Below are 25,630 nucleotides of genomic sequence, written 5' to 3'. Positions count from 1 at the left end.
ACGAAATTCTCCGTTTGTTGTAAAAAAAAAATTTACTAATTTTTAACATTTTCATTTTGTTTTTGTAATGTGATGGTATACCCCCCAAAAAAACGAACATAAGCATTGCTAATTCTAATGTAATTTAGATAAGAAATTATTTAACTGTTGTAGATTTTAAAGCTTTTTTCTAACGTCTGTGTTTTGTTGTAATAAAAAGGTTACGAATGAACTGCCTTTTACTATATATTGCAATAATATACATACAAGCTCTTTGGAAATATGTCCTCCTTGACGAAAATTGTTAAAAAGGTGCAGAAGACAAAATATGAATAATGCAATGATTAGTTTGACATTTCTTCACACCCGACTTCTCCTTCATTTGATCTTTGTAATTCTGCCAAGTTGAATTAATTCAAGAACGATAATGTATCAATTTTGAAGATTTTTTTTTTTTTTTTTTTTTTTTTTGGTCTTACGGACAATCTTACTTATCCCTGGGGTATGGAATCGGTCGTATGAAAATCTAGAAACTCAGATAACTCGCGGTTTTCATATACTCAAACACGTTCATTCCTTTCTACTTGTATTAGACCACAGAAAACTAGATTAAATGGAATGTAGAAAATGGTGACAGTGAGGATAAGATTAATGATAGATCTACTTAACATATTTCTTACAAAGAATAAGATGAAATTCTTAGCTAGCAAGACCATGTAAAATTCAGTATTGTTTTTTGTAACAAGTGTAAACATCTATTGAAAATATTTTCCAGAAAAAAAGTATTTCTTTACGCAAATCACCGTCATGAGTCTTGAAGAAAACATTTTCCCCCAGAAAAATAAAACCTATGACGACACCCTAGTGCAGTGCGTGAAATGACAATATTAAGAGTAGCTAATGAGCATCGTTTGGGATCGGAAATGGATCAAGTAGGGCTGGGTCCAACTCGCACTCTTAATTTCCAAATATAACCGAAATAAATCATGTATCCAATTTATATTAATGTCAACTAATATATCTGTCGCTCGACCGAGGGGAGTGCACATTTTGTGAGAACTGTACCTATCGTACAGGGAGTGATGCAATGTATCACGTGACTGTGACTCCACGAGAAGGCCGGACTTTTCATACGCTCAGCTCGTTAATGATACCCACTACATAAAGGTGACTTAAAAGTTTTCTCAACAACAAACTGAAATGACAGTTGGTTTTGAATGATTTTCATAAAAGTTAATGTGGTAGATGTGATATCATCCATTTACACAATAATACCATGAAAATTTCCACACGATGGTTTAATCTAATATACCATTAAGACTACCAAAAAACGCTTAGCATAGGTGGTGAATATTAACATGAGTGAATATTAACATGAGTGAATATTGATATGAGGTTAATATGAGTGAAAAAATCATAGATGGAACGTAAGATAAAGAAACAGCCTACATGTAAACGATGGTTTAAATATTGAGATCATTCTATAGTTTAGGTTGTCTGAAAATTTTCACTATTTAGCTGATTCATCTATTGACGTTATAAATATCATGAAAATTCCTACACGATGGTTTGATCTAAAACCAGATTAAAGTAGGAATAAAATGTCCTCGTGTGTAAATGTCTCATATTTTAAAATCATAAATGCATATATATTTTCGTGACCTTTGAATTATTTTTTCTCTCTCAGAATTAAGTAAATATATCACGTATTATACAGGTAGCTATATAGTGAAATTTTTACATTTTCAACAACAAATTGTAATGGTAGCCAATTCTCCATGAATGCGTTGCAGTTGAAAACAATGCGCGTAATCGTAGTCTATTTGAACGGCTGGGATTTCGGACAGAAATGAAAGTAGAATGTAAATTCAATACGAAAGATTAATTTCAATTTCGAAAATGCATGAGGGTATGAACTGCATCGCTAAAAACGTCGGCATACTAATCACAGTTCACACCCTAACATTTAATATATAGATAGATAATAGTTACCTTTCGCAATGATCGGTAAAAGTATAGGTAAAAAATAAAAATGAAACACGAAGACGTTTAGTAAAGCTTTAGCGCTTTCATTTCAAATATTCAGAAGCTTTACATTTAGTAACATGTATATATACATATATATATATAAAGCACAAACAAACAATTATAACACCCAACCTTACGTTTACCCCTAGGATCTAAACGATACATGTGATATCAATTAATTAAAATATAAAGCCCTAAATTATCACAACTAGGTACTGAAAATTTTCGCCCCAGCCAGAGGTCGAACCAGCGACCTGCGGCACCCACCGCCTAGCAAGACTGTCAAACCAGTGCGTAAGTCCACTCGGCCACAACGACTTCCCTAAAAAAGGAAGTTTTGTTATGCTCCTAAAGCGCTACTTATACACATTGATGCAATCTCACACAGTCGCTGTGTCATTCAGTGTTTAAGATATTTTATAAGGAGAGTGGATCTCTCGATGCAATTGTATAGAATATTTAATATAAAGCACAAACAAACAATTATAACACCCAACCTTACATTTACCCCTAGGATCTAAACGATACATGTGATATATATATATATATATTAAAAGGTTTTGTATTATATGTCTGTGGTATGATTTCCAAGTAGAAATCGACTTAAGGTCGCTCCATCCTCATGTGACTTATCAATATATTAATGGTTAAAAGTGGAGTACACATCAACATCAGAAAATCACACATTTTCGTTAAACAGAATAATAAAAATAAATACATTATATGTAAGAACTTGTTGAAATGACAAAATTTTTAAATATCAATCGTTTTAAAACACTGCTAATTCCTAAATATGTATAGATTAATTGTGGATATTAGGGAAACTAATGTATAATAGACATCCAGTAGAGGAAATTCCAGCATAGGAGTTATTGCCCTTGACAAAAAAAATTTAATCATAAATAATTGATTATCTATGGAAAATATAAACTTTTTCAGTATTAATTGTTTACCAGATTTTTTATTATATCCAGTGAATAATATTCCTAAGAAAGATATATTTCTATCATGCGCAAAGTTTAAATTATTAAGATTTTCGCAAAACCCTATGACATCACATGAGGATCGATCAATCTTAAATTTTCCCGCATCACGAGTGTATATTATATATAGGCTATGGGACATTTGACTGCATTACTTCAATCTTTTAAAGGGACTGATTCACGATTTCCCCCAAAATTTTGTTTTTCACTTTTAATGATAAAAATCTACTGTCTATTGTGTTTGAAATATTTCACATGAAAATTAAGGTTATATATTATCACAGAAGCTCATTTTAGAGAATTTATTATTTGGTTTGTAAACAAAGATTGCGGAATGCTATTGTTTACAAAATTTTCAAAAGAAATGGATATTGATCTAAGTTTATCATACTTTTCACATTTCAAGCATTTTTGGGATAAAATGTGTCAGCTAAAATTTAAAATTTGTGACTATGCAAAATTAAGATGCATTATATTGCAAAATCAATATTTCACTTGTTTGTTTACATAAAAAGACTCGAGTCTTTGTGTACATAACACAGATTTAGGGCTAAAATATTGCTTTTATTCTTACATTCAGAAGGTCACAATATTGGCTGTCAACATTAAATGAGTTATATTTTTAATGTTTAAAATCAAAAATGAAAAATATTTTTATAAAAAATCTTGAACCAGTCCCTTTAAGGGGGGAAAATATATCAAACATATACATATATGTGGACCTAAAAAAAAAATTTGAAACTTAAACCTCACATATTATTTAAATGCACGGATCCAGATTGTTTCTGAGGAGAGGAGGGGGTCCATCCCATTTAATTTTTTTCAAGGAAGTGTCCAATGTATACCACTAGTCTATAGGAACTATATAACCATAGACGGACTGATCTGGGGTAGGGAGGTGAAATTCTTTGATTTGTGGGGAATTCACTAATCCCCTGTGAAAATTCCAACTGTTCTTCTAAAATCTCTTGTTTTTTACGTTTTTATTTTATTTTTTTATTTTTCAAATTATTATCATTTTTGTCAGTTCAGAAATTTAAGACACCTTGCACCCTTTCTAAAATCTTGGATCCACCACTGCTAGCAAACACTTAGTGTTTTACAACTGGAACTGCTTGGAAATGGACAAATATAAATATCTGCTACCAATCTTAAGGGGATAGTCCAGTCCTCTCGTCACCCGTACCTGCAGCTGTTACCATGCTTAAAAAATACATGTATCAGATAATTACTGAATTATTTCCCTTTTTATGATTATTCTAAATATAGGTATAATTTTCCCCCAACTACATGTTGCCGTTTAAACCGAAAATAATTAAAATGTACGGGAACAAAACATTAAAATAACTATTTGAAAATCTAAATATTGTGAAATGATAAAAACCACTTTAGGGACGCTATTCTAAAGTTAAACAAGAGACATATTTATGTTGATATGATAAACCGAAAGTAACATTAGTATTAGGAAATTTCTACTGAGTTTTAATATTCTATTTTAAGCGTTTCCCACCAGGAAATAAATGTTGATATAATGTTAAATATCCTTTTCAACGTTTGTGACCTTTCTTTGCATCGACAAAAGACCCGTGATTATGTGGATGGTTTTCTTGAGAAGTAAATAATCATAGGCCTGAAAGGCCACTTCACAGATAACAACAGCAAAACCACAAAGTGCAATGGAAATTTGCGAATTGTGTCGATCAGTTTTGAATTCTAATGGAAGACGGATGCAATGTCCAGCCTGTAAAAGGGTGATTAATGTTTATTGCATTTTTCAACATCATTTTCTATTTCAGATCTGTTTATATAATCATATATTGTTTTGGAATTGGTTTTATTCACTTTCATTTTCCTAAAGTTTCTGTGTGACAGCTGCGCTGAACTCCAAACGAAACTACTTTTGATGACAACTAGATACAGCGATTCCTGTGGCTGTATTCTTCTGCAGGAAATAGGTACGTTGTTTGTTGTTTACGCCACGTCGAGAATTGTTCACTCATATTGAGACGTTACCAGATGCAGGTGAAGTGCTTATAGTCTAGTCAATCTAGCTCAAAAATGAGCAAAACCTCAAAGTAATTGCAACAGAAATGAAATTTTGATTATTCATGCAAGAAAACACATGCAACCAACATATTAAAAATCGGTTTTTGTATTTCCATGGGAAAATTGGAATTTTGGGGTAAAAGGATGTGTTTTTTCATGAAAATCGCTAAAAACTGGAAATTGAAGAAAATGTCCATTTTATGTAACATACAGTGAAAATAAGTTTCATATCTCAAATTTCAACCTGGAAATGTTCGATTAATTTTTTTTACAGCAGAATATATTCTTTCCTTGACTGTAATTTTTGGGTAAAATCTTGCTTTTTTGAATATAATTGTTAAAGATTGAAATTTTAAGAAAAAAACCCACATTTTGTCATACATTTGAGTCTAACAATAAAAAAAATGAAGTTAGGATTTATTTTAAAAATTGCTCAACAAGTAAGATATATAGATTATTGGCAATATATATGAAAAATACCATTTTAGGTAGGAAAACCTACCTTTTTCTAAAACAAAAATAGTGAAAAACTGGAAATGATAGGAAATGACTGTTTTATAGAAGAGATGGCATTGATCTTATAAATTTAAGAATAAAACGTCCAAATGCACAACTTATCTTTTCTGCACCAAAATTTATTTTCTCTTGCCGAATTTTGGGCTGAAATCTTCATTTTCCAACAAAAATCGTTAAAAACTGGATTTTGGAAGAAAATACTTTTTCCTGTCCATTAGGCATATATGAGTTACCACATGAAGATTTATACATTAAAATAAACTGTTAACACAAAACAAGTGTGCCTTCAAAAATGGTCTGTAAAAGATGACCTACATTTTTGCAGATACCCCCCTTACATCGGAAGTTGGAGGCGTGCTTACCATTCCGGTCCTATGTTTCACATAAATACATGTAGTATTTTAAAACAAACAGTGTATAGTAAAGCTTACGTTACCAAATTCTTTATTAAGCTGAGTTTTAACAGTTTGTACTACATCTATGACGAAACAAGGTTCAGTTTCTTCGATTTTATAAAGAAATCTTTAATATGTGCACTTCGTCAAGTTCTAGAGTTTGGGAAAAGGGGGGGGGGGGTTATAGCCGTATTTGATGTTTAGTTCTATCCAAATTATTGTGCAATTAATACCGAGAATTTCAGGAGTAATCTGTTTTAAAAACAATGGACACATAGAATTAAAAGCAAATTGAATCAGGCACGCAGCATCGTAAAAAAAAAAAAGGGGGGGTGTGAAGATAATTTCACAATATTACCTGAAAATTTACAAGTAAATTTTAATCCAAAGTTATAAAAATACTTGATGGTGTGTGTGGTGTTGGTGTTGGTGTGGGGGGGGGGGGTCTAAGGTTGTTCTCTCAGTTCAATTTTACACTTCCACTGTGTACCGTTCACGACAATGCTATTTAAAAAAAAAAAAAAAAGAGGAGGGAGAGCAACCAATCTGTCTAAAAATCGACCTCTGTACGTAAAAATTTATCAACTTTGCATGTAATGATAAAAGGTGTAGAGCCATTATTGCTACGTGCCTGATAATTATATAAGTGATCATTTGAGTAATTGCAGTACAGTTCAGTCCATGTTTTTACAAGTACAACGGCTAGTGTCACAATTTGCCTTACATTTACAGCGAAAAACGTTCAAAAGTTTATCTGGCGCGACTTGTAATTTAGTTTTAACGGATACAAGAATTGCTGAAAGCAGTGATAAGCCACAATTAGAAGGATCCAAATTAATCATTTCTTTAGTCCACTCTATGACTTAAAAAATTCTTGCAGTGCTCCTTTTCTGCAGCTGTAGTTAGTAGTTAGTGGCAATGACTGAACTTATAAAAATGATATTGTGTTAGACAATTCTTCACATAGCAAATCTCCTATAAGTGTCTAAATGGTATTCCATCGTACAAAGTCGATATGACATCGACACCAGAATATATCTTTTTCTCTATGAAATCCTCATATAGGAAGGTGAAGATAACGAACAGTGATCCATCTCGTAACTCCTATAAGCAATACAAAATAGAGAGGTGGGCAAACACGGACCCCTGGATATATCAGAAGTGGGATCAGATGCCTATGGGCTATAAGGAGTAAGCACCCCCTGTTTACCGGTTACACCCGCTGTGAGCTCTATATATCTTAATAAGGCAAACGGAGTTACCCTTATTCAATATCATTGTGCCAAAAACGGCCTAACAATCTATATGAAACAAGTCAGGCAGATTTGACCCAATGATAGGTTGTATTGGCAAAGTAGATTGTTATAACGACCATATAATTCGCGAAATGCTGACTTTAAACGAAACAGTTGAAACCCCTTCACCATCAACTTGTTTGTCAGTAGCCTGCCTCCATTTAAAATCTAATCATATACAGAATTTTTTTCGCGATTTCTCTACATTTTGACTATACAGGACCTGTTCCGATGCCGAACATTTTTGACGTTGTGTCGCATCCTGTGACTGCATGTAGAAAGGGAAAGGATTGACTAACTTCGTTTCCTAAAAAGACGTCTGGTTTTAACGATATTCTTCACTTAAATTAGGGGCAAGATCAAAAATTCAATGTCTCACAAAAAACTAAGTTCACATAGTTTTCACCAAGAACCCCCCCCCCTTTTTAAAACTTAATATGACAAATGCTGAAACTAATCGAATAACAAGAAAAGAAACGTACGATTATAAATAACACTCTGTATACCTCTGTATACCTTTTCTACTGTTTATTCACAAATGAAAGTGTACATTAAATCTATTAAATGTTCATTAATATGTTTTAAATATTATGTGGTATTCAACAGTCGCTTGTCTTTTTCCTTTTTCCACTAAAGTGTAATCGATGTCGGATGACAGAAACTTGCGGGAGTTTTTATTCCCCTCCCCCTAACTAATTGAATTTAAATTTTCATCCGACATTGATTTCGTCCCTTAGGGCAGTTATGTTTATTTCAGAGTTCGTTGCTATTTCTGTGCTTTATATATAGACATTTCAAACACAATGTGCATTTTGTATGATCCTCTAAAATTTACGATAAATAACTGTATCCCATTTCCATTCTCAATGATCGTGTGCCAGCGTGGCGAGAATTTCATCGTCATCGAAAACAAGTTTTGTCTTGAATAGATGGCCGGGGGGTCTAGCGCGCTGTTCGCATGCTGCTAGGAGATATGGTTCCGCAGGTCGTGAGCCCAAGACTAATTAGAAAGAGTAACTACTCGATTTTACATCAAATCATGATACTATGCGCAAGTGTTTACTTACATTGATTTTTATTATTTATATTATCAATGTTTTATTATCATTATTATTACCCATGAATGACTCCCCAAACCTGAATTTGAAAAAGAAAAGCAAAAATACTTTACTTACTTAGTTTTATAAAAGTTTTTAATACAAAACGCTTGCTCAAATGATGAAGATACAAAATAACTGAAACTTTTAACCCGAATGGCTTTCCATACTTTCTTTTTTTAACAACCGTAATTCCCCCTTGTAAATTGACACTAATTCTGTAAGATTTCATTTATAATTGATTATTCATAACTTTTAAAGTAAATATTGTGTTTTATAATTAAAATTAATTCAGTAGAGGGTCAAACAAAATATTTTGAAGCTTTATTCGCGAAAGTTCCCCGGGAATGGAAGTCGGCAAAGAATATGAGATGCTGAGCAATATTGTATGTATATAGAAGGTCTTAAAATCACCTTTTTAATACAACTGTTAATCTGTTTAATCGCGTTTTTTATTACATGCACTTTAGATCGTCGTGTATAACTTTATTCTGATGACTGTCACAGTTAAATTACTCCCCTTTACGTGTGTCATGTATTGTGTATTCGACAGTCAGTCGACTGTTATCCGGATTTATATTGTTTATGTTGTTGGTTCTAAAAGTAGAATAAAGCAGTTTTGAGTTCCGGTTATTATGGCGTCTGCTTGACGAACACGACATGGTGTCAGAATGTGAAAAAAAATCACGTCTACGATAAGCCATCGAAAGTTATTTCGTGAATATTCTTTGACATAAACACTCAAAGAAAACAGATGGAGTCTCTTACTGGTGCTACGCCAAAGGTGGACTGGGAAAGTGGTGACCTGCCGGGAACATGGAAAAAATTCAAAGCACACACGGAATTTATGTTCAATGGACCACTGAAAGATAAAACAGAGGAAGAAAAATGCAGTTACCTCATGATCTGGGTTGGCGAAAAAGGTAGGGATATCTACAGCACTTGGCACATTACTAATGAGGAACGAAAGAAATTAGAAACGTACTACACAAAATTCCAGGCCTACTTTCAACCGAAAAGTAACAAAATATTCTCACGCTACAAATTCAACTGTAGGACACAGCAAGAAAATGAAACATGTGAGGAATTCTTAACAGCATTGAAAGTTCTAGTTAAGGACTGTGGTTACGCTAATTCAGAAGAAATGCTGAGAGATAGGATAGTGTTCGGAGTGCGTTCAGCGAAAATTAGAGAAAAACTGATTACTACCGGAAGTGATTTGTCATTAAATCAAGCAATAGACATAGCGAATTTATATGAACTCTCTAGAGCTCAACTGAAAACTATGAGTGAGGACAGTAAAGGCGACCTCGTAGGAAACGAAGTGAACCGTATCACAACAAACTACAAAGGAAAGCAGTCAGATTTTCCGAAATGCAGACAGTGTGGAAATAGGAAACACGAAGCCGGAGAAAGGTGTGTCGCAATTGGGAAAACATGTTCTAGTTGTGGTAAGAGAAACCATTTTGCGCGAGTATGTGAATCTAGTGTGAAAACAAAGCGAAGTGAACCAGGTGCTTTCAGAGGAAATTCGCGTGGGAAATATTATGGAAAGCAATCAAGGAGACAAAAGAATCGTCCAGTGAATATGATTCAAGAAACTGATTCTGATGACAATGACTTAGATGATGGAAATTATTTTTTCATGGGAATGATTGATGCTGATATCAACACGATAGAAAATTGGACTACGTCATTGAGAGTAGGAGACACAGATGTACAGTTTCTCATGGACACAGGTGCAAAGTGTAACGTGATTACCAGAGACACTTATCGAAGGCTTAAAATCACAACAGCACTGGAGAAAGCGGAGGCGTTACTGAAATCATATTCAGGACACAAAATCACAGCTGATGGTATGCTCACCATTCCACTGAAATGCAATGGTCAAACTCATTCTATGAAATTCTACATAGTCGACAGAAATGCGCCAAACATCTTGGGAGCAGATGCTTGTCACAAACTGGAATTGGTGAGACCGATGAACGCTATTTCGTCGAAAACTGAAATCGTCAAGGACAACCTTCAGACCACAGGAAGTGACATTTTGAGTGAACCTCAATATGCAGAACTATTTGAAGGATTGGGATGCCTACCCGGGAAGTATTCCATTAAGTTAGATCCATCGGTTACGCCTACTATACACCCACCTCGCAAGGTACCGATTTCGCTGAAGGACAAAGTGTACGAAGAACTCCAGAGAATGGAAGAACTGGGAGTTATCGAACGTCAAACAGAACCTACACCATGGGTAAACAGCATGATAGTTGTGAACAAAGGATCCAAAATTCGAATCTGTATTGACCCTCGAGATCTAAACAATGCCATACAGCGTGAACACTTCCCGTTGAAAACCGTTGAGGATGTGATCGAGAACATGTCTCAAGCAAAGTACTTCACAAAGCTGGATGCCGTAAGTGGTTTTTGGCAAATCCAACTAGATGAGCAAAGTTCCAGACTTTGTACATTCAACTCACCATTTGGACGTTTCCGATTTAAGCGGATGCCCTTTGGTATTAAGTCAGCGTCCGAGGTATTCCAGAAAATCATGTCACAAATGCTGGAAGATATTTCCGGTGCGGAAGTCATCATTGATGATATTTTAGTATGGGGATCTTCGATTGAAGAGCACGATCAGCGTTTACGCAGAGTGTTGCAACGCGCTAAAGAGTACAACCTGAAACTCAGCAAACAAAAGTGTGAGGTACGAAAAACTGAAGTGAAGTATGTAGGACAAGTACTCACCCAGAAAGGAGTAAAACCGGATCCAGAAAAAGTCCGTGCCATCTCCATGATGCAGAAACCAGAAAATCGACAGGAACTATTAACATTCTTAGGACTTGTTCAGTACCTTGGAAAATTTCTTCCGAGACTATCAGATGTCAGTGCTCCACTACGGAAGTTGACTGAAACAGCAGCAGGATCTGAATGGAACTGGAACAAGGAACAGGAAGTCAGTTTCAAAACCATTAAGGCAATGATTATAGAAGCTCCAGTTTTGGCATACTATGACCCAAAACAACCATTGACGCTCTCTGTGGACGCTAGTTCTAAAGGACTTGGTGCTACTATCTTACAGCAGGGTAGACCCATCGCGTACGCCTCAAGAGCACTCACAGCGGCCCAAAGGAACTACGCACAAATAGAGAAGGAAGCCTTAGCAGTGGTATTTGGATGTCATAAGTTTCACCATTACATCTATGGAAGACAGATAACTGTGGAATCAGATCATAAACCATTGGAGTCAATATTTCGTAAACCGCTCTTAGCAGCTCCTATGCGTTTACAAAGACTACTTCTTGCAGTCCAGAAATATGACTTAAAGATAGAATACAAACCTGGGAAACTCATGTTTATCGCTGATGCTTTGAGTCGCCACTACCTAGATGAAACTACAGAAGAACTGGTACCCGAAGTTGATGTCAATAGCATCACGCTTAACCAACATCTACCAATGTCGAAAGACCGCTATACCGAATTTCAACAAGAAACACTACGTGATTCTACTTTGCAACAGCTTCTACACACAGTATTGTCAGGTTGGCCTGAAGCCAAGCAAAACTTGCAATCGACTCTTATTCCGTATTGGTCATTTCGTGATGAGATATCACATGTGGATGGACTACTGTTCAAAGGCAGTAAACTCTTGATTCCGAAGTCGATGCAACAGAAAATGTTGGACTTAGTGCATGAATCACATCTCGGAATAGTGAAATGCAAGAGCCGAGCGCGAGAGTGTATGTACTGGCCAGGTATGGCAGCACAGATTGAGGACAAAGTTTCAAAGTGTCATATTTGTGCAGAAGTACAGAATTCAAATCCTAAGGAACCAATGATATGTACAGAGTTGCCGGACCGTCCATGGTCCAAGATCGCGTCCGACATATTTGCATACCAGCAAAATCATTACATAATTGCGGTCGATTACTACTCTAAGTGGCCGGAGATCAAGATTCTAAAGGACTTGTCATCATGTCAAGTTGTGAACTCGCTCAAAAGCATGTATTCAAAATATGGAATCCCGGATGAACTAGTATCCGACAATGGTCCGCAGTATACAAGCAAGGAGTTCAAGGATTTCACAAAGGAATATGGATTCACCCACACCACATCAAGTCCGTTGTATCCAAAATCAAATGGACAAGCGGAGAGGATGGTACAAACCGTCAAACGGATTCTCAAGAAAAACAAAGATCCGTACATAGCACTAATGGATTACCGTAACACGGAAATTCAAGGACTAGGAAAATCACCAGCACAGATGTTTCTAGGACGTCGTCTGAAAACAAAATTACCGACAACGGCAAAACTTTTGCGTTCCATGAACAATGACACTCATGAGAAATTGAAATCTAGACAGCTAAACTTTAAAAGATTTCACGACAGGAATGCAACCAAGAACCTACCAGATCTGCAAGCAGGAGACCGTGTAATGTTGAAAGTACAAAATTCGTGGAAACATGCCAACATCGAGTCAAAACATCACCAACCGAAATCGTTTATCGTGTCATGTGAAGGAAAGCAATACCGTCGCAACCGAAGCAGTATGAAACAAACAAAATCGATTAAAGAAACATCCGAAGTCGAAGGATTTGACTTTCAGCTTCCCGACAGTGTTTCTCAACAGATTCCAGGAACTACTCGTCCGAACAGCGACAATGCTAGTGAACATCCGAACTGTGACCGCGAAACCGAACAAGCTCGATGTACCCGTCCAAAACAAACTCTATCGTTTCCAACTCCACCGCAAGAACTGAACAAAACGCGATCGGGACGTACTATCAAAGCTCCTGGCAAATACGCAGACTATGTTATGCAGACAGTTTAATGTGAATTATCATTTCTTGTGAAACGGGCATAATTGTCATGGACATTCTTAAATGTCATGTAGTTCATTTGCAGCTTTCTTGTATGTGTTAAGTGACTTATTGATTCAGAACTTTTTCATTACTTGTATTGAGTTTACTTGATTTCTTTGAATTTGAAAAGAGAGGATGTCATGTATTGTGTATTCGACAGTCAGTCGACTGTTATCCGGATTTATATTGTTTATGTTGTTGGTTCTAAAAGTAGAATAAAGCAGTTTTGAGTTCCGGTTATTATGGCGTCTGCTTGACGAACACGACAACGTGTACGGCGTGCCGTAAACACCACAAAATATCGATGGTTTACTGAAACATTTAAGTCTAAATTTTAAATATTTCCCATTGTCCGATTTTGTCCGATTTTCTGTATGTTGTTAATCACGCTTTTGTTTATTAAATTCCGTCGAGTTTGTTTCTGTTGTAATTACTTTGAGGTGATTTGCTAGATTGACTAGACTATTATGTACAATGGTGACGTCTCAATGTGAGTGAAAAAGACGTATGCTAATGCTTACGGCCGCAGCAGTGAAGGTGGTTTCACGTGCACCTGCCTCGACACGCCTCCATTTTTTAAGGTCATATCTGAAATACCAGTGAATGTCGAGCGCAATATCTGCCTTAGTCCGAAATATCTGACGTTTTCCTGGCTTTTTATTATTTTGATATTTACCGTGCCAGGAAAACGTCAGAACCGGCGCCATTGCGTAAACTGGAAATTCGCCGCCTCCACTTTTTCGATAACATAAGCACATAATTGTAGTCAACCGAATTTTCGCTGTCATTTGAGCGAACGAGTCGCGTGACTCAAAACAGTTCGACTGTTTGTTAAAATCTTTTGATGAGGCTGTTTATGTGATTAAAGAACACATAAAATCGATATTAGTAAGTATAAGAAGCATCGTTTTATTGATTAATTATAAGTTTAACATTAAATTCGGCTGGCAAGTATTTAAAATCGGCCCGAGAATGCCGCCTTCAGCTGTAGGTGGCGAATTTCCAGTTTACGTAATGGCGCCGGTTCTGACGTTTTCCTGGCACGGTAAATATCAAAATCATAAAAAGGGGGGCTCAAACTCACAACCTGTCTGGAGGTTATAAAACATTTACCATACTCATACTCAAACTTGACATGTTTGTTTTGAGTATAAATCTGAGCAAGCTCCAAGCAAATTCGAAAAATCTTGAGCATGTTCTCCATTTAAATATAAGAATAATTTTATAAAAGTTTTACAACCTTCACTTTTGAGTATGAGTAAGATTTAGAGCACGGAGTTTGAGAATGAAAACGTGCTCAAAAAGTTTTACAACCCACAGGCCTGTGGTTACGAAGCCAATGATTTACCATTGAGCTACCACGACCGGTCTGGAAATAGGTATTGTTATGCAAATTACAAAGAATACCACACATAAGTTATTTTAATGCATGTAATGATTCTTTAACTCATACCAAATTAAAGAACATCTTGATTATGTAGTGGCACCTGAGGTGAAAGACATTGAAGATAAAAGACAGAATCCCGAAAAGCAAACCTCTTCAGTAAGCCATGAAAAGGAAACACCACCAGAAAGCATGTTCTCTCACGAAAATGGCGGTCATTTTGACATCGTCTCAAAACGAAGTACACCGAATATTGTTAAAACTGATCAAACAAAATTTGCGAATATCAACTGTGAGCCCAATGAACACAAAGAAAAAGAAAAGACAACGAATGTTTCCAAGCATATTGAAAGCAGACCAAATGGTAACACCGCAAGCAAGAAAGTAGACGTAGACATTGACGCACAAGAAGGAGAGGACTCTTTCAAAAATCGGTTACAATATGAAGCGTTGCCACCCATCGGTATACAAAAAGGAGACTATGTGCAGTCGATTGGAGAGGTTTCTGAAAGTGGACTTCGTTCTCAGAAAATTTCAAAATCAGATAAATCTTTAAAAGAGGTTCCTACAGACGCTCTAAAAGAGGTTCCTACAGACGCTCTAAAAGAGGTTCCTACAGACGCTCTAAAAGAGGTTCCTACAGACGCTCTAAAAGAGGTTCCTACAGACGCTCTAAAAGAGGTTCCTACAGACGCTTTAAAAGAGGTTCCTACAGACGCTCTAAAAGGGGTTCCTACAGACGCTCTAAAAGAGGTTCCTATTGACTCTCTGAAGCACAGTGCATCGCAGTCACCAGACGACCTAGGGCTTTTGCAAATGACGGTTGTTGCCCAAGTAAAGAAAGATAAACCATCATCCCCATCTACGAAATCTAAAAGGAAATTATCAAAGCATACTTGTGCAGGTAAGTAAGGAGGAAGAGGCCCATAGGCCACGTCGCTCACCAAAGCTATTGTAAAAAAAAAATTAATATGTCCCTTTCTTGTTATCTCACCTTGAATCTAGGGTCACAGTGTGAACAAAACTTATCTATCCTACAAATAGAAACATTGCACTTGCATTATTGATTTTGAAAATTGCACTATTGTGGTTCTTGGGAAGATTTTCAAAATAATTTTCTTATATATTCCTATGACTTCATTCGAGGTCCCATCTGCAGCCCAATTGTCTTATTGTTAACAAACTTTACATATACGTAATGAGGATGCTTTAATATTAATATACAACATTGAACCCTTGCAGTTCTTGAGAAAATCTTCCAGGAGGTTTCCCCACTGTACAACGTAGGTTATCCTCGTGTTCCCAGTCTGATGTAGGGACTTCTGGTTTAAACAAATATTAAATATTCATTATACTAGTGTCAAAAAATTATGTTTTCTATATGTTATTTTTTAAAAACATGCTTGCATATCAATTTGAAAAACTGCACCCTCGTGGTTTTTAGAAGATTTGTAAGAAAATAAATTTCCTATTAATTCTTAAAACTTTTTAAACTCTCATGTGACCCCTCGCTGATCCCGGGGACCATTGTAATGATAAATGTCATGTACGTTAAATGAGGCTGTTTGCGGATTAATCTAATATGCTGGGATAAAATTTAGAAATTCATTTCAAAATTAAGGATTATATCTCCCTCATGTATAGCTCTGATCCTTGGACGGATTTGACTACAGTTTTTGGCACTCTAGTTTTTCTTTTAGCTCTTACAAGCTTATTTTTATTTCGAATTTCCAAAATTTCGGCTTGAGCATCACTAAAGAGACATTATTTGTCGAAATGCGCATCTGGAGCATCCAAATTGGTACCGTATAAGTTTTACACTATGACCCCTTGGTCGAGGCCTCTGCTGGTGGACTGTTATTCCCCGAGGGTCTCTACAGCCCAGTAGCTGAGTACTTCGTTACCAGCTTGAAAATACGGATGTATATTTAATTGCTGGGATAAAATTTAGACATCCATTTCAAAATTAAGGATTATATCTCCCTCATGTATAGCTCTAATCCTTGGACGAATTTGGATCCAGTATTTGGCACTCTAGTTTTCCTTTTAGCTATTACAAGTTTATTTTTATTTCGAACTTCCAAAATCTCAGCTTGATTATCACTGAAGAGACATTATTTGTCGAAATACGCATTTGGTGCATCCAAATTGGTACCGTATCAGTTTTACATGATATATATTGTACCCTTGAGGTTCTTAAGACTATTTTAAAAGGAAAAATATCTTATATTCTCACCTGAAGCTTGGGATCCTTCTTATTGCCCCACCTTAGCCCAGAGAGTTATGGTATGGGCAAATTTGAATCTACGTGTAAATTACATATGGAGGTTTATCAATATGTTTAACACGTGTGGTTCTTGAGAAGATTTAGAAAACAAACATTCTACACATTCTTATGTGGTACTTTCAAAACCCTTTAGTCATTCCTTGACTATGGAATCTAAATCAAATGAGGAGGGGGCCTCCGTGACTGAGTGGTTAGAGCATCGCGCTCAAAATCACACGGCCTCTCACCTCTTGTCGGCGCGGTTTCGAATCCCGCTCGCGCCGGTAAGTGAGAAAGTTTCCCAGTTTACTTTCGGAAACGTCAGTGGTCTCTTCCCAGGTACATTGTATCTGGACTCTCTCTTCCACCAATAAAAACTGGGTGCCACCAGATAACTGAAAAATTGTTGAGTGTGGCGGAAAACAACAAATCAATCAATCAATCATATTGATTTCACGTATCTTACCCTTGTGAAGATAATGTTTTAAAAGGAAACAAATACTACACATCCCTATGTAAAGCTTCGACACTCTCTTGTGACCTTACCAAGTCCCTAGGGCTCATCGTATGAGAAGACTCAAATGTACGCTATATGAATATGGGTGTGTATCAATTTGATATATTTCACTCTAGCGGTTCGTGATATTTTAAAGATTTTCCAGTATTTTCCTATGTTAAACTTCAAACCCCTGTGGCCTCGCAGCTGCCAAGACCATGGAGTCCTTGAGAAAATTAGTAAAGAATTTTCCTTAATGTTCCTTAGTAGATTTTAAACCCCTTCTTTGGCCCCGTCCTTACACCCAGGGACATGGTATGGAGAATTCTGAATTTAGATTACTTGAGGATGCTTGCATATCACTATCATAAATTTTACTCCTCTGGTTCTCAAGAATCTATATATTTTTGAAGAATTTTCTTATTTCATTTTATGAAGGCGTTAAAATCGGTTATGATTTGAACAAACTTGTTCTTGAGATGAAAATCTTATAAATCCTTTAATTTTAAAGACTTCATTCCTTTTTTCTCAAAGTGGCAGTAGTTCAACTTTCAGCTCACGTGAGCTTAACAGAAACGTATTTGATGGGTTATTTCAGTGGTTGTTATAGTAACGTATTTGATGGGTTATTTCAGTGATTGTTGAAGTAACGTATTTGATGGGTTATTTCAGTGATAGTTGTGGTAACGTATTTGATGGGTTATTTCAATGGTTGTTGAAGTAACGTATTTGATGGGTTATTTCAATGGTTGTTATAGTAACGTATTTGATGGGACATTTCAGTGATTGTTGAAGTAACGTATTTGGTGGAATATTTCAGTGATTGTTGTAGTAACGTATTTGATGGGTTATCTCAGTGATTGTTGAAGTAACGTATTTGGTGGAATATTTCAGTGATTGTTGTAGTAACGTATTTGATGGTTATTTGAGTGATTGTTGTGGTAACGTATTTGATGGGACATTTCAGTGATTGTTGAAGTAACGTATTTGATGGGTTATTTGAGTGATTGTTGAAGTAACGTATTTGATGGGTTATTTCAGTGATTGTTGAAGTAACGTATTTGATGGGTTATTTCAGTGATTGTTGAAGTAACGTATTTGATGGGTTATTTCAGTGATTGTTGAAGTAACGTATTTGATGGGATATTTGAGTGATTGTTGAAGTAGCGTATTTGATGGGTTATTTCAGTAGTTGCTGTGGTAACGTATTTGATGGGTTATTTGAGTGATTGTTGAAGTAACGTATTTGATGGGTTATTTCAGTGATTGTTGAAGTAACGTATTTGATGGGATATTTCAGTGATTGTTGTGGTAACGTATTTGATGGGTTATTTCAGTGATTGTTGAAGTAACGTATTTGATGGGTTATTTGAGTGATTGTTGTGGTTATTGAAACTGAAATTTTGTAGGATGTGGCAGAAGAGATTGTGAGGGTCAGTTCATGAAGATGATGAAAGCAATGACACTTGCAGCGAAAAATAAAAACTATTCCATTCACAATGTAGTACCAGACGGAAACTGCATGTTTGCCGCCATTGTGGACCAACTAGAAATCAATGGCGACTATTCTTATAGTTCAAAGTCACTCCGTCTCGCCTGTGTTGAGCACTTAAAGAAAAACCCTGAATCGGACGATGGGACTCACTACGAGATGTTCATGGATGGGGAGTCCTGGACTGATTATCTGAATCGTATGACGCAGGAAGGACAGTGGGGAGATCATCTCATGTTACAGGCGATTTCACAGGTAGGAAATGAATCGTGATCCATCGTCTATCTTCCATTCGTAGTATGTAGGGGTGTCAATGGAAGGGGGATCCTTGTATTGTGGTATATAATCCACCACGGAAAAATGGGCCTGGGTAAACTTTCTCATCGAGAAAAACGGACCCAGTATAGAATTTTCCCCTTGGAAGAATTAATCCGGACCCATCTTTTTGATCAATGGTTAATTTGCTTGACAAATGCATAAATGAATAAAGTATAGCCTATAGGTACTTCTACATGTAGAAACATTCATGTACAGTACAGTATATCTATTTTATTTTTGAAAGATTTGGATCTGATAACGTTTCCACATTATATTTCACGTCCAATTGTTACAAATATATTTCATATAATTGTTATATATTATTAACCAAATTAAAAGTGAGTTGGTGCAACGTGGATACTCCAAAACTCCAACTTGTACAAAAAATATTTTGACATTTTCAGGTGTTTCGAATATTTTTCCATGTCTAAACAGATTAGACGTGCTGCATTATATCTATCATTTAAAAGCACATTTATTTTCTTATACTAACAAAAAGATTTTTTAAAGCACATTATTATTTATATTTCATACAAGTTTAATTTGTTTCATCGTTTTATTTGTTTAAATAACATTATATGCACAAAGTTTTGGCAGTACAAACAACTTGCTTTAGGTCTCCCCTTCCCATCCTCGTTTTGAAGCTAATTGATAATTTTCTTAGATTCTCTATTATCTGAAAGATTTTGGATAACCCAAATAAGATGAATTAAGAATTTTTCTCTTACTAGTAGTTCACACTTGATCCCCATAATTTGATCACACAACGATGTGAATTAACCGTAAATACATGCAAAAGACTTTACGGATATTTTGGATGGATTTCAATATTTTCATGATTTAATTGAATTTGAATATGGAGATAAGTATATAAAGGGTGAAATGCAAATATAGGAACATTTCGTCATAATGAATATGTGTTTTAGTGATGGTACATGTAAAGCCTGTATAGAATTTTTTAATTTACTGATTTTTTTCTTTTTGAGTACCCCATGTCCTTGAATGATTGTAAGAAGTTGTTTTCTTAAGGAGACGTGCATCATGCTATTGTAGCACCATTACTTTCAATTCACTCAAACCACATCATATATATGTATGACAAACGGGATGATTTCAGTTTCTCCATCGTCAACTTCCCATATTTATGTAGCAATATTCCATTATCACCTGCATATGGTGTTTATATATCTCAACTAATTCGATATGCAAGAGCTTGTTCTGCGTATAGTCAGTTTTTAAATCGAGGTAAGCTACTGACAAACAAGTTGATGGTACAGGGGTTTCAACAGTCTCGATTGAAGTCAGCATTTCGCAAATTCTATGGTCGTTATAACGATCTAGTTCGTCAATACAACCTATCATTGGGTTAAATGCTGTCTGACGTGTTTCATACCGATTGTTAAACCGTTCTTGGCACACTGATTTTGACTGCGGATAACTCCGTTTACCTGATCAGGATATAGGGCTCACGGCGGGTTTGATCGGTCGACAGGGGATGCTTACTCCTCCTAGGCACCCGATCCCACCTCTGGTGTGTCCAGGGGTCCGTGTTTGCCCAACTATCTATTTTGTATTGCTTGTAGGAGTTATGAGATTAATCACTGTTCGTTATCTTCACCTTTCATATGGTACATGAGGTACATTAGATAAATATACATTTGAGTACGAATAAGGTCAAAGTATATACATGTACAAATATAATATACATGCAGTGAAATTTACAAGTTATGTTTAGGAGGACAGACTAACTCGTAGATTTTTAGATAAACATACAGAGTTTTTTATAAGGTTGACATAGTTTCATGAAATTTAATAACATTAGGTCTTTTTTAGTACCTACTGTGTAGGTACTCTTTTCTAATATTTGACAAAACACTGCGTGTATTTTATTTTATTGGATCACTTATACCAACGTATTGTATCGAAAATCAACGAATATGATTTATTGGAGTATCATTTAGTACCATTTGAGTCTGATTTACTTTCTTTTATCTTTGATATAAGGTGACTAGAAGAAGCATAGAAGTTCTACAAGGAGGGGGGAAACAGGAGATTACCAGAATCACCACGACATCAGCAAAGGACAACCAGCAGGCTCTGCACCTGGGACATGTTGGAGAGTTTCACTACGTTAGTCTGTGGGAGTCGTCAATGGGAGATCACGGTGGGTTTCATTCTACATTTTAACCCAAGGAGAGAAAAATGTCCATCATATTTTTGGTACCAATCTGATAAGTCATCTCGGTAAAATATACTCAAGTACAAACGTATAGATTTATTTCGCTGTTGTAGATCAATTTTCCAGTGACGATGAGGATATGCTTAATAGTCTCAATAGCTTGGCTCTAAATTACCCAGCAGCCTTTCAAGGTTAGATTTGAATGTTAATCTTTCATAGGAGAAATTTTCATTAAAGAGGACGGGTGAACAAGGTAAAGAAAATGCCTATTCATCGAAATACATACCATAAACATATTTTCTTTCATATATTTTTCTCTTGTGATAAGTGATGAAAATTGATGATAGAATAGAATATATTAGCCACTAAAACCCTTCTGAGATCGAAGAGATGCTAGAGGTGTTGAACCCATTACTCAAAACGATCTACATGTACTTATAAATCGCCTTTGCGTCTAGCGGTTTAGACCACTCGACTTGCTAACAATATTCATGGGGATTTAAATTATGTATGATATTCCGTCTTCAATGTAAGGGACTTATTATTTTAAAATTTTACATCTTTCATCTATAGTGGGTCATTGTTCCATCTTATTTAACACTGAAAAATGTACGTTTTTAGTTTTTCTTTAAGTATTTGATTACAAAATATGGAAAATCGAACCACACACATTGAAATTTAACCATACTCTACTATAAACTCTGACTGTCTTCTCATTTTCACATTCCAATACTTGTTCGTGTGGTTCTTTTACAATCTATAAGTATGCATACTTTTAAACTAAATGACAAATTCTAACGCCTTTTGAGATTGGTCTTATGTTTGTCTTTTCCTATTCATTTACTCACAGGTTATTTTCTCGCCTTGTTCACCCATCTTCTTCAGCATTCCTTTTCTTAGCATGGACAAATTTCATGTCATGATATATGTATACTGTGGAATCATTTTAATTCGTGGGTAAGCAAAATTTTGCTGGTTCGTGGGGACGTCATTTCGTGGGTAAGCGATACGATGTCACTAAGAGAGATAACTCTACTTGGTTAAAAAATGTCCAAAGAGACGTAAATTGAATTTACGTGTCCTTGAACATCGTGGGTCACTCTTACCCGCGAATTTAATTCGCGGGTAAGAGTGACCCATGAAATCCACGAACATTAATCCCCTACGAACAATAATGATTCCACAGTATTGCATATTTTCAGGTAACATTCCACGCACCTGTAATAGAGGAATGAGTTCTATTATGATGACGATTTTTTTTTTCAATAGTCTTGATATTTTATTATAATACTAGAATGTTTTGAGGTTAGACTTCACGTATGCTATTTACATGTATTTTCTTTTTATTATTATCAATTCTCTAAATGTTTCAGAAGAAAGAAAAAAGGAGATGTTTTTCTTTGAAGATTACATCGATCCATTTAGTGACATACCATCTCTCCATCTTTCTTTTCTGCTGAAAAAACTGCTGCCTGTAAATGTAGCTCTAAACGAGGCTGATAGATCCATGCATACAGTCTTTTCATTGGAATATCAGGAAGACAACGTGGCGGATGACGACCCTAAAGGAACTGGTCAATATAATGAACGAGATGATAGATTACCAACATATAAAGCCATTGGAGATGTAATAAATGGGTTGTATGTGAGCAATATATACTGGAGAGAAACCACCGGGAACGAGAATGATGAAACGAACTGTGACTGGAAAGATGTACCAGTATTAAACATTTATAACCATATACCTACTGATAGAAATAAGACACATCATCCACGAAAATGTCCTGTAGTGATAAAGACAGATGAAACTAATCCTGGATATGCCACTTTGATGACTTATTATCCAACACAATGGGGCGGAGAATACTGTCAGACGGGTCCAGTATATATCACTAATCAACATGAAGTCTTCCGGACTCAGGAAAGGTTACACCGTAATGAAACCAAAGACATGAAATCACTTCCTTATCAATCAATATTCTACCACAAATGCGTCCCAGCACTCCACTGTAAGTGGCCAGAGGAAGCATTAGAGTGGATCACAAGGACACGCCCATCAAAATGGCCGCCGGCACCGATCATTAGCTCAATTCAAGCAGACGGATGTCACGTAATCAGTGGCGCACATCCAAATAGTTGCAATCCAGACGACGAATTTAAGTTTTGTTTTGGCTTGGCAGAGAGAACATTGTGCAATGAAGCTCTCAGCAGAGACCAGCGGTAAGATTTTATCCAAATATTTTTCCAGTTTTTTTTTATTCAGTGTGTGGATGTAAAATTCCAAAATTCTACAGAAGTTTTCATTTTTTCCATACCAAAGAATGTAAAGAAAGGTAAAAATTGTCTCTTTATTTCAGATATTGTCTTATGGTGTTCATGGCGCTTTGTACTCAGGAACTAAAGGGAAGTACCTTGATTACCAGAGAACACTTAAAGAGGGTGTTCTTCTATGCATGTGAAGAGCTTCCAGACGAATGTTGGACGTCCAACTTAGGCTCGTGCATATTCTATCTTCTAGATTCGCTTATTGCTCACGTCGAGAGGAAAAATATCCCTTGTTACTTTATTTCTCAGAACAACACAATTGATCACTTCTCAGAAATTCAGATCAAAGAAGTTGTGGAGAAACTTAACATATTGCGTGTGAATCCACTTCAGTATGTAGTAAGTCTAACCAAAGACCATCAATTGGGACTTGAAATTTTGCAAGTTATAGTTCAAGACATAGAGCAATTCAAAGTAATACACAGTGTTCGGGAAAGTGTTTTGAACTGTTTCGTTCCGCATGCCATTAAATTAGCACGAGATAATATACTACGAAGACATTTCAAGACTGCCATGGACACGTTACAGACTGCGTATGAGGATAGACTGACTGTAGCCACGTGTGACGATCAGGTACCATTCCAGTCGTTCTTTAATGAAGCTGTCCAAGGAATTCCCCTCGATAGCCAATGGTGGTTTTTTCTGTATTCAGACGAAAAACTAGGGATGACCATGTCATCGGACATGAGTTTAAATCTACAACCAGTCACACTTGGAGAAATAGTGGATCCTGCTATTGCTAAAGATTACGCATGTCACCTCATACCGCAAGCCATGGCTTACAATAGATGTCAGCTTTTGACGAATTTTGCATGGTTTTTGCTTTCTAAATACAGGACCCAACAAGCGATTGAATATCTAGTTTTATGTATCACGGCCTATAGGGAGAGATTACACTATGAAGAAAATCCTGAATGCCCACCAGAAACCATCGAAAAATATCAGGACTTCAACGAGAGAACCCTGTATAAGGTGTTGGTTTACCTTTACTCTGCTCTTTATAGACAGAAGCAAGAGGACAGTTTTACACACTACTTTGAAATTGTGCGCATAGTTTGCGAAAAGTTAAACATCCGTGAGGCTTATTACCAAGCTTACAGTCTGGCAACCTTTATGGATGCGAACTGGGCAAAATACTGGGATGGGATGTACCGCAGCTGTAAAAACTCCGACCCAAGCATAAACAAAGATCTCTTCTTGGATACGATTCAATTCCCAGATCTTTAACCTATGATCAATAATAGAAATGTTACCAAAGAGTCTCAGAACATACATGTAGATGGGTAGCTGCAATACTGTTTTGTGAATTGTAAAAAGAACTGGTTCAGGTCAAGAAAGAAATTAAAGAGTAATTCAATCAACGAGTTTGTCAATCTTGAAGATCCTTAAAATCCAAAATCTGATGATTTTGAGTCGCTTATGTACGCTGTTACATCCGCTGTGTACTTTAAATATAAATCGTGAGGTGCAACTGAATTTTAAGTTGGAAATAGAAATAACGAAACTTTTCTGTTTGTACTCACGTCAAACTTTGTAATGGATAAATTTAAGACCAGGATTTACACAAGTTACGTATACCTAGATATCCAACTGAGACTGATCAAAGGTCAAGTTCTTGTTTGGGCTGCCTCACAAAATTTTAGCTGGAGAACCGAAGGTGTCTGGGGGAAATTTGGATATACCAGAAATATCCTAATTTTATTCCGGAGAACTACAGGTCTACAGCTATAATTTTTATGACAAAGAAGTTGGAAAAATAAAACCATATATTATTCGACACAACCACACTTAATCAGCACTTACTGGATTCACGGAGTAATGATTGTGGGGGGAGAGGAATGCTCCTAAAACCTGAACCACCGATCTATCAGCGTACCTGTCCTAAGTGGCTTCTTTAATCATTTTCAATATCAAAACATTGACCACAATTTGTCCGATGAAGGGACATTTTGAGTGGTCTGTTAGTGTGAAT

At 36.0% G+C, this 25,630-nt stretch overlaps 1 protein-coding gene across 1 annotated transcript; it reads left to right on the top strand.

Annotated features, from left to right (window-relative positions):
- The first annotated feature begins 436 nt into the window (after positions 1 to 436).
- LOC125646953 (uncharacterized) lies at positions 437 to 25,019 on the top strand. The gene is made up of 8 exons (XM_048873618.2): positions 437 to 4,741; positions 4,849 to 4,945; positions 14,680 to 15,486; positions 18,754 to 19,091; positions 21,159 to 21,318; positions 21,447 to 21,524; positions 22,707 to 23,553; positions 23,691 to 25,019. Exons 1-8 carry the CDS (start codon positions 4,667 to 4,669, stop codon positions 24,883 to 24,885), a joined length of 3,597 nt encoding a protein of 1,198 aa, XP_048729575.2. The 5' UTR covers positions 437 to 4,666; the 3' UTR covers positions 24,886 to 25,019.
- Positions 25,020 to 25,630: the final 611 nt, after the last annotated feature.

Source organism: Ostrea edulis, chromosome 6 (genome assembly GCF_947568905.1).
Source record: "Ostrea edulis chromosome 6, xbOstEdul1.1, whole genome shotgun sequence".
Taxonomy (NCBI): Eukaryota; Metazoa; Mollusca; class Bivalvia; order Ostreida; family Ostreidae; genus Ostrea; species Ostrea edulis.
This window is presented reverse-complemented; position numbering and strand designations above follow the sequence as displayed.

Coding starts and splice junctions, on each gene's coding strand:
- LOC125646953 (XM_048873618.2), top strand. CDS start 4,667: ATGGAAATTTGCGAATTGTGTCGATCAGTTTTGAATTCTAATGGAAGA. Junction 21,319..21,446: donor GTCGTCAATGGGAGATCACG/GTGGGTTTCATT, acceptor TCGCTGTTGTAG/ATCAATTTTCCAGTGACGAT. Junction 23,554..23,690: donor GCTCTCAGCAGAGACCAGCG/GTAAGATTTTAT, acceptor TCTTTATTTCAG/ATATTGTCTTATGGTGTTCA.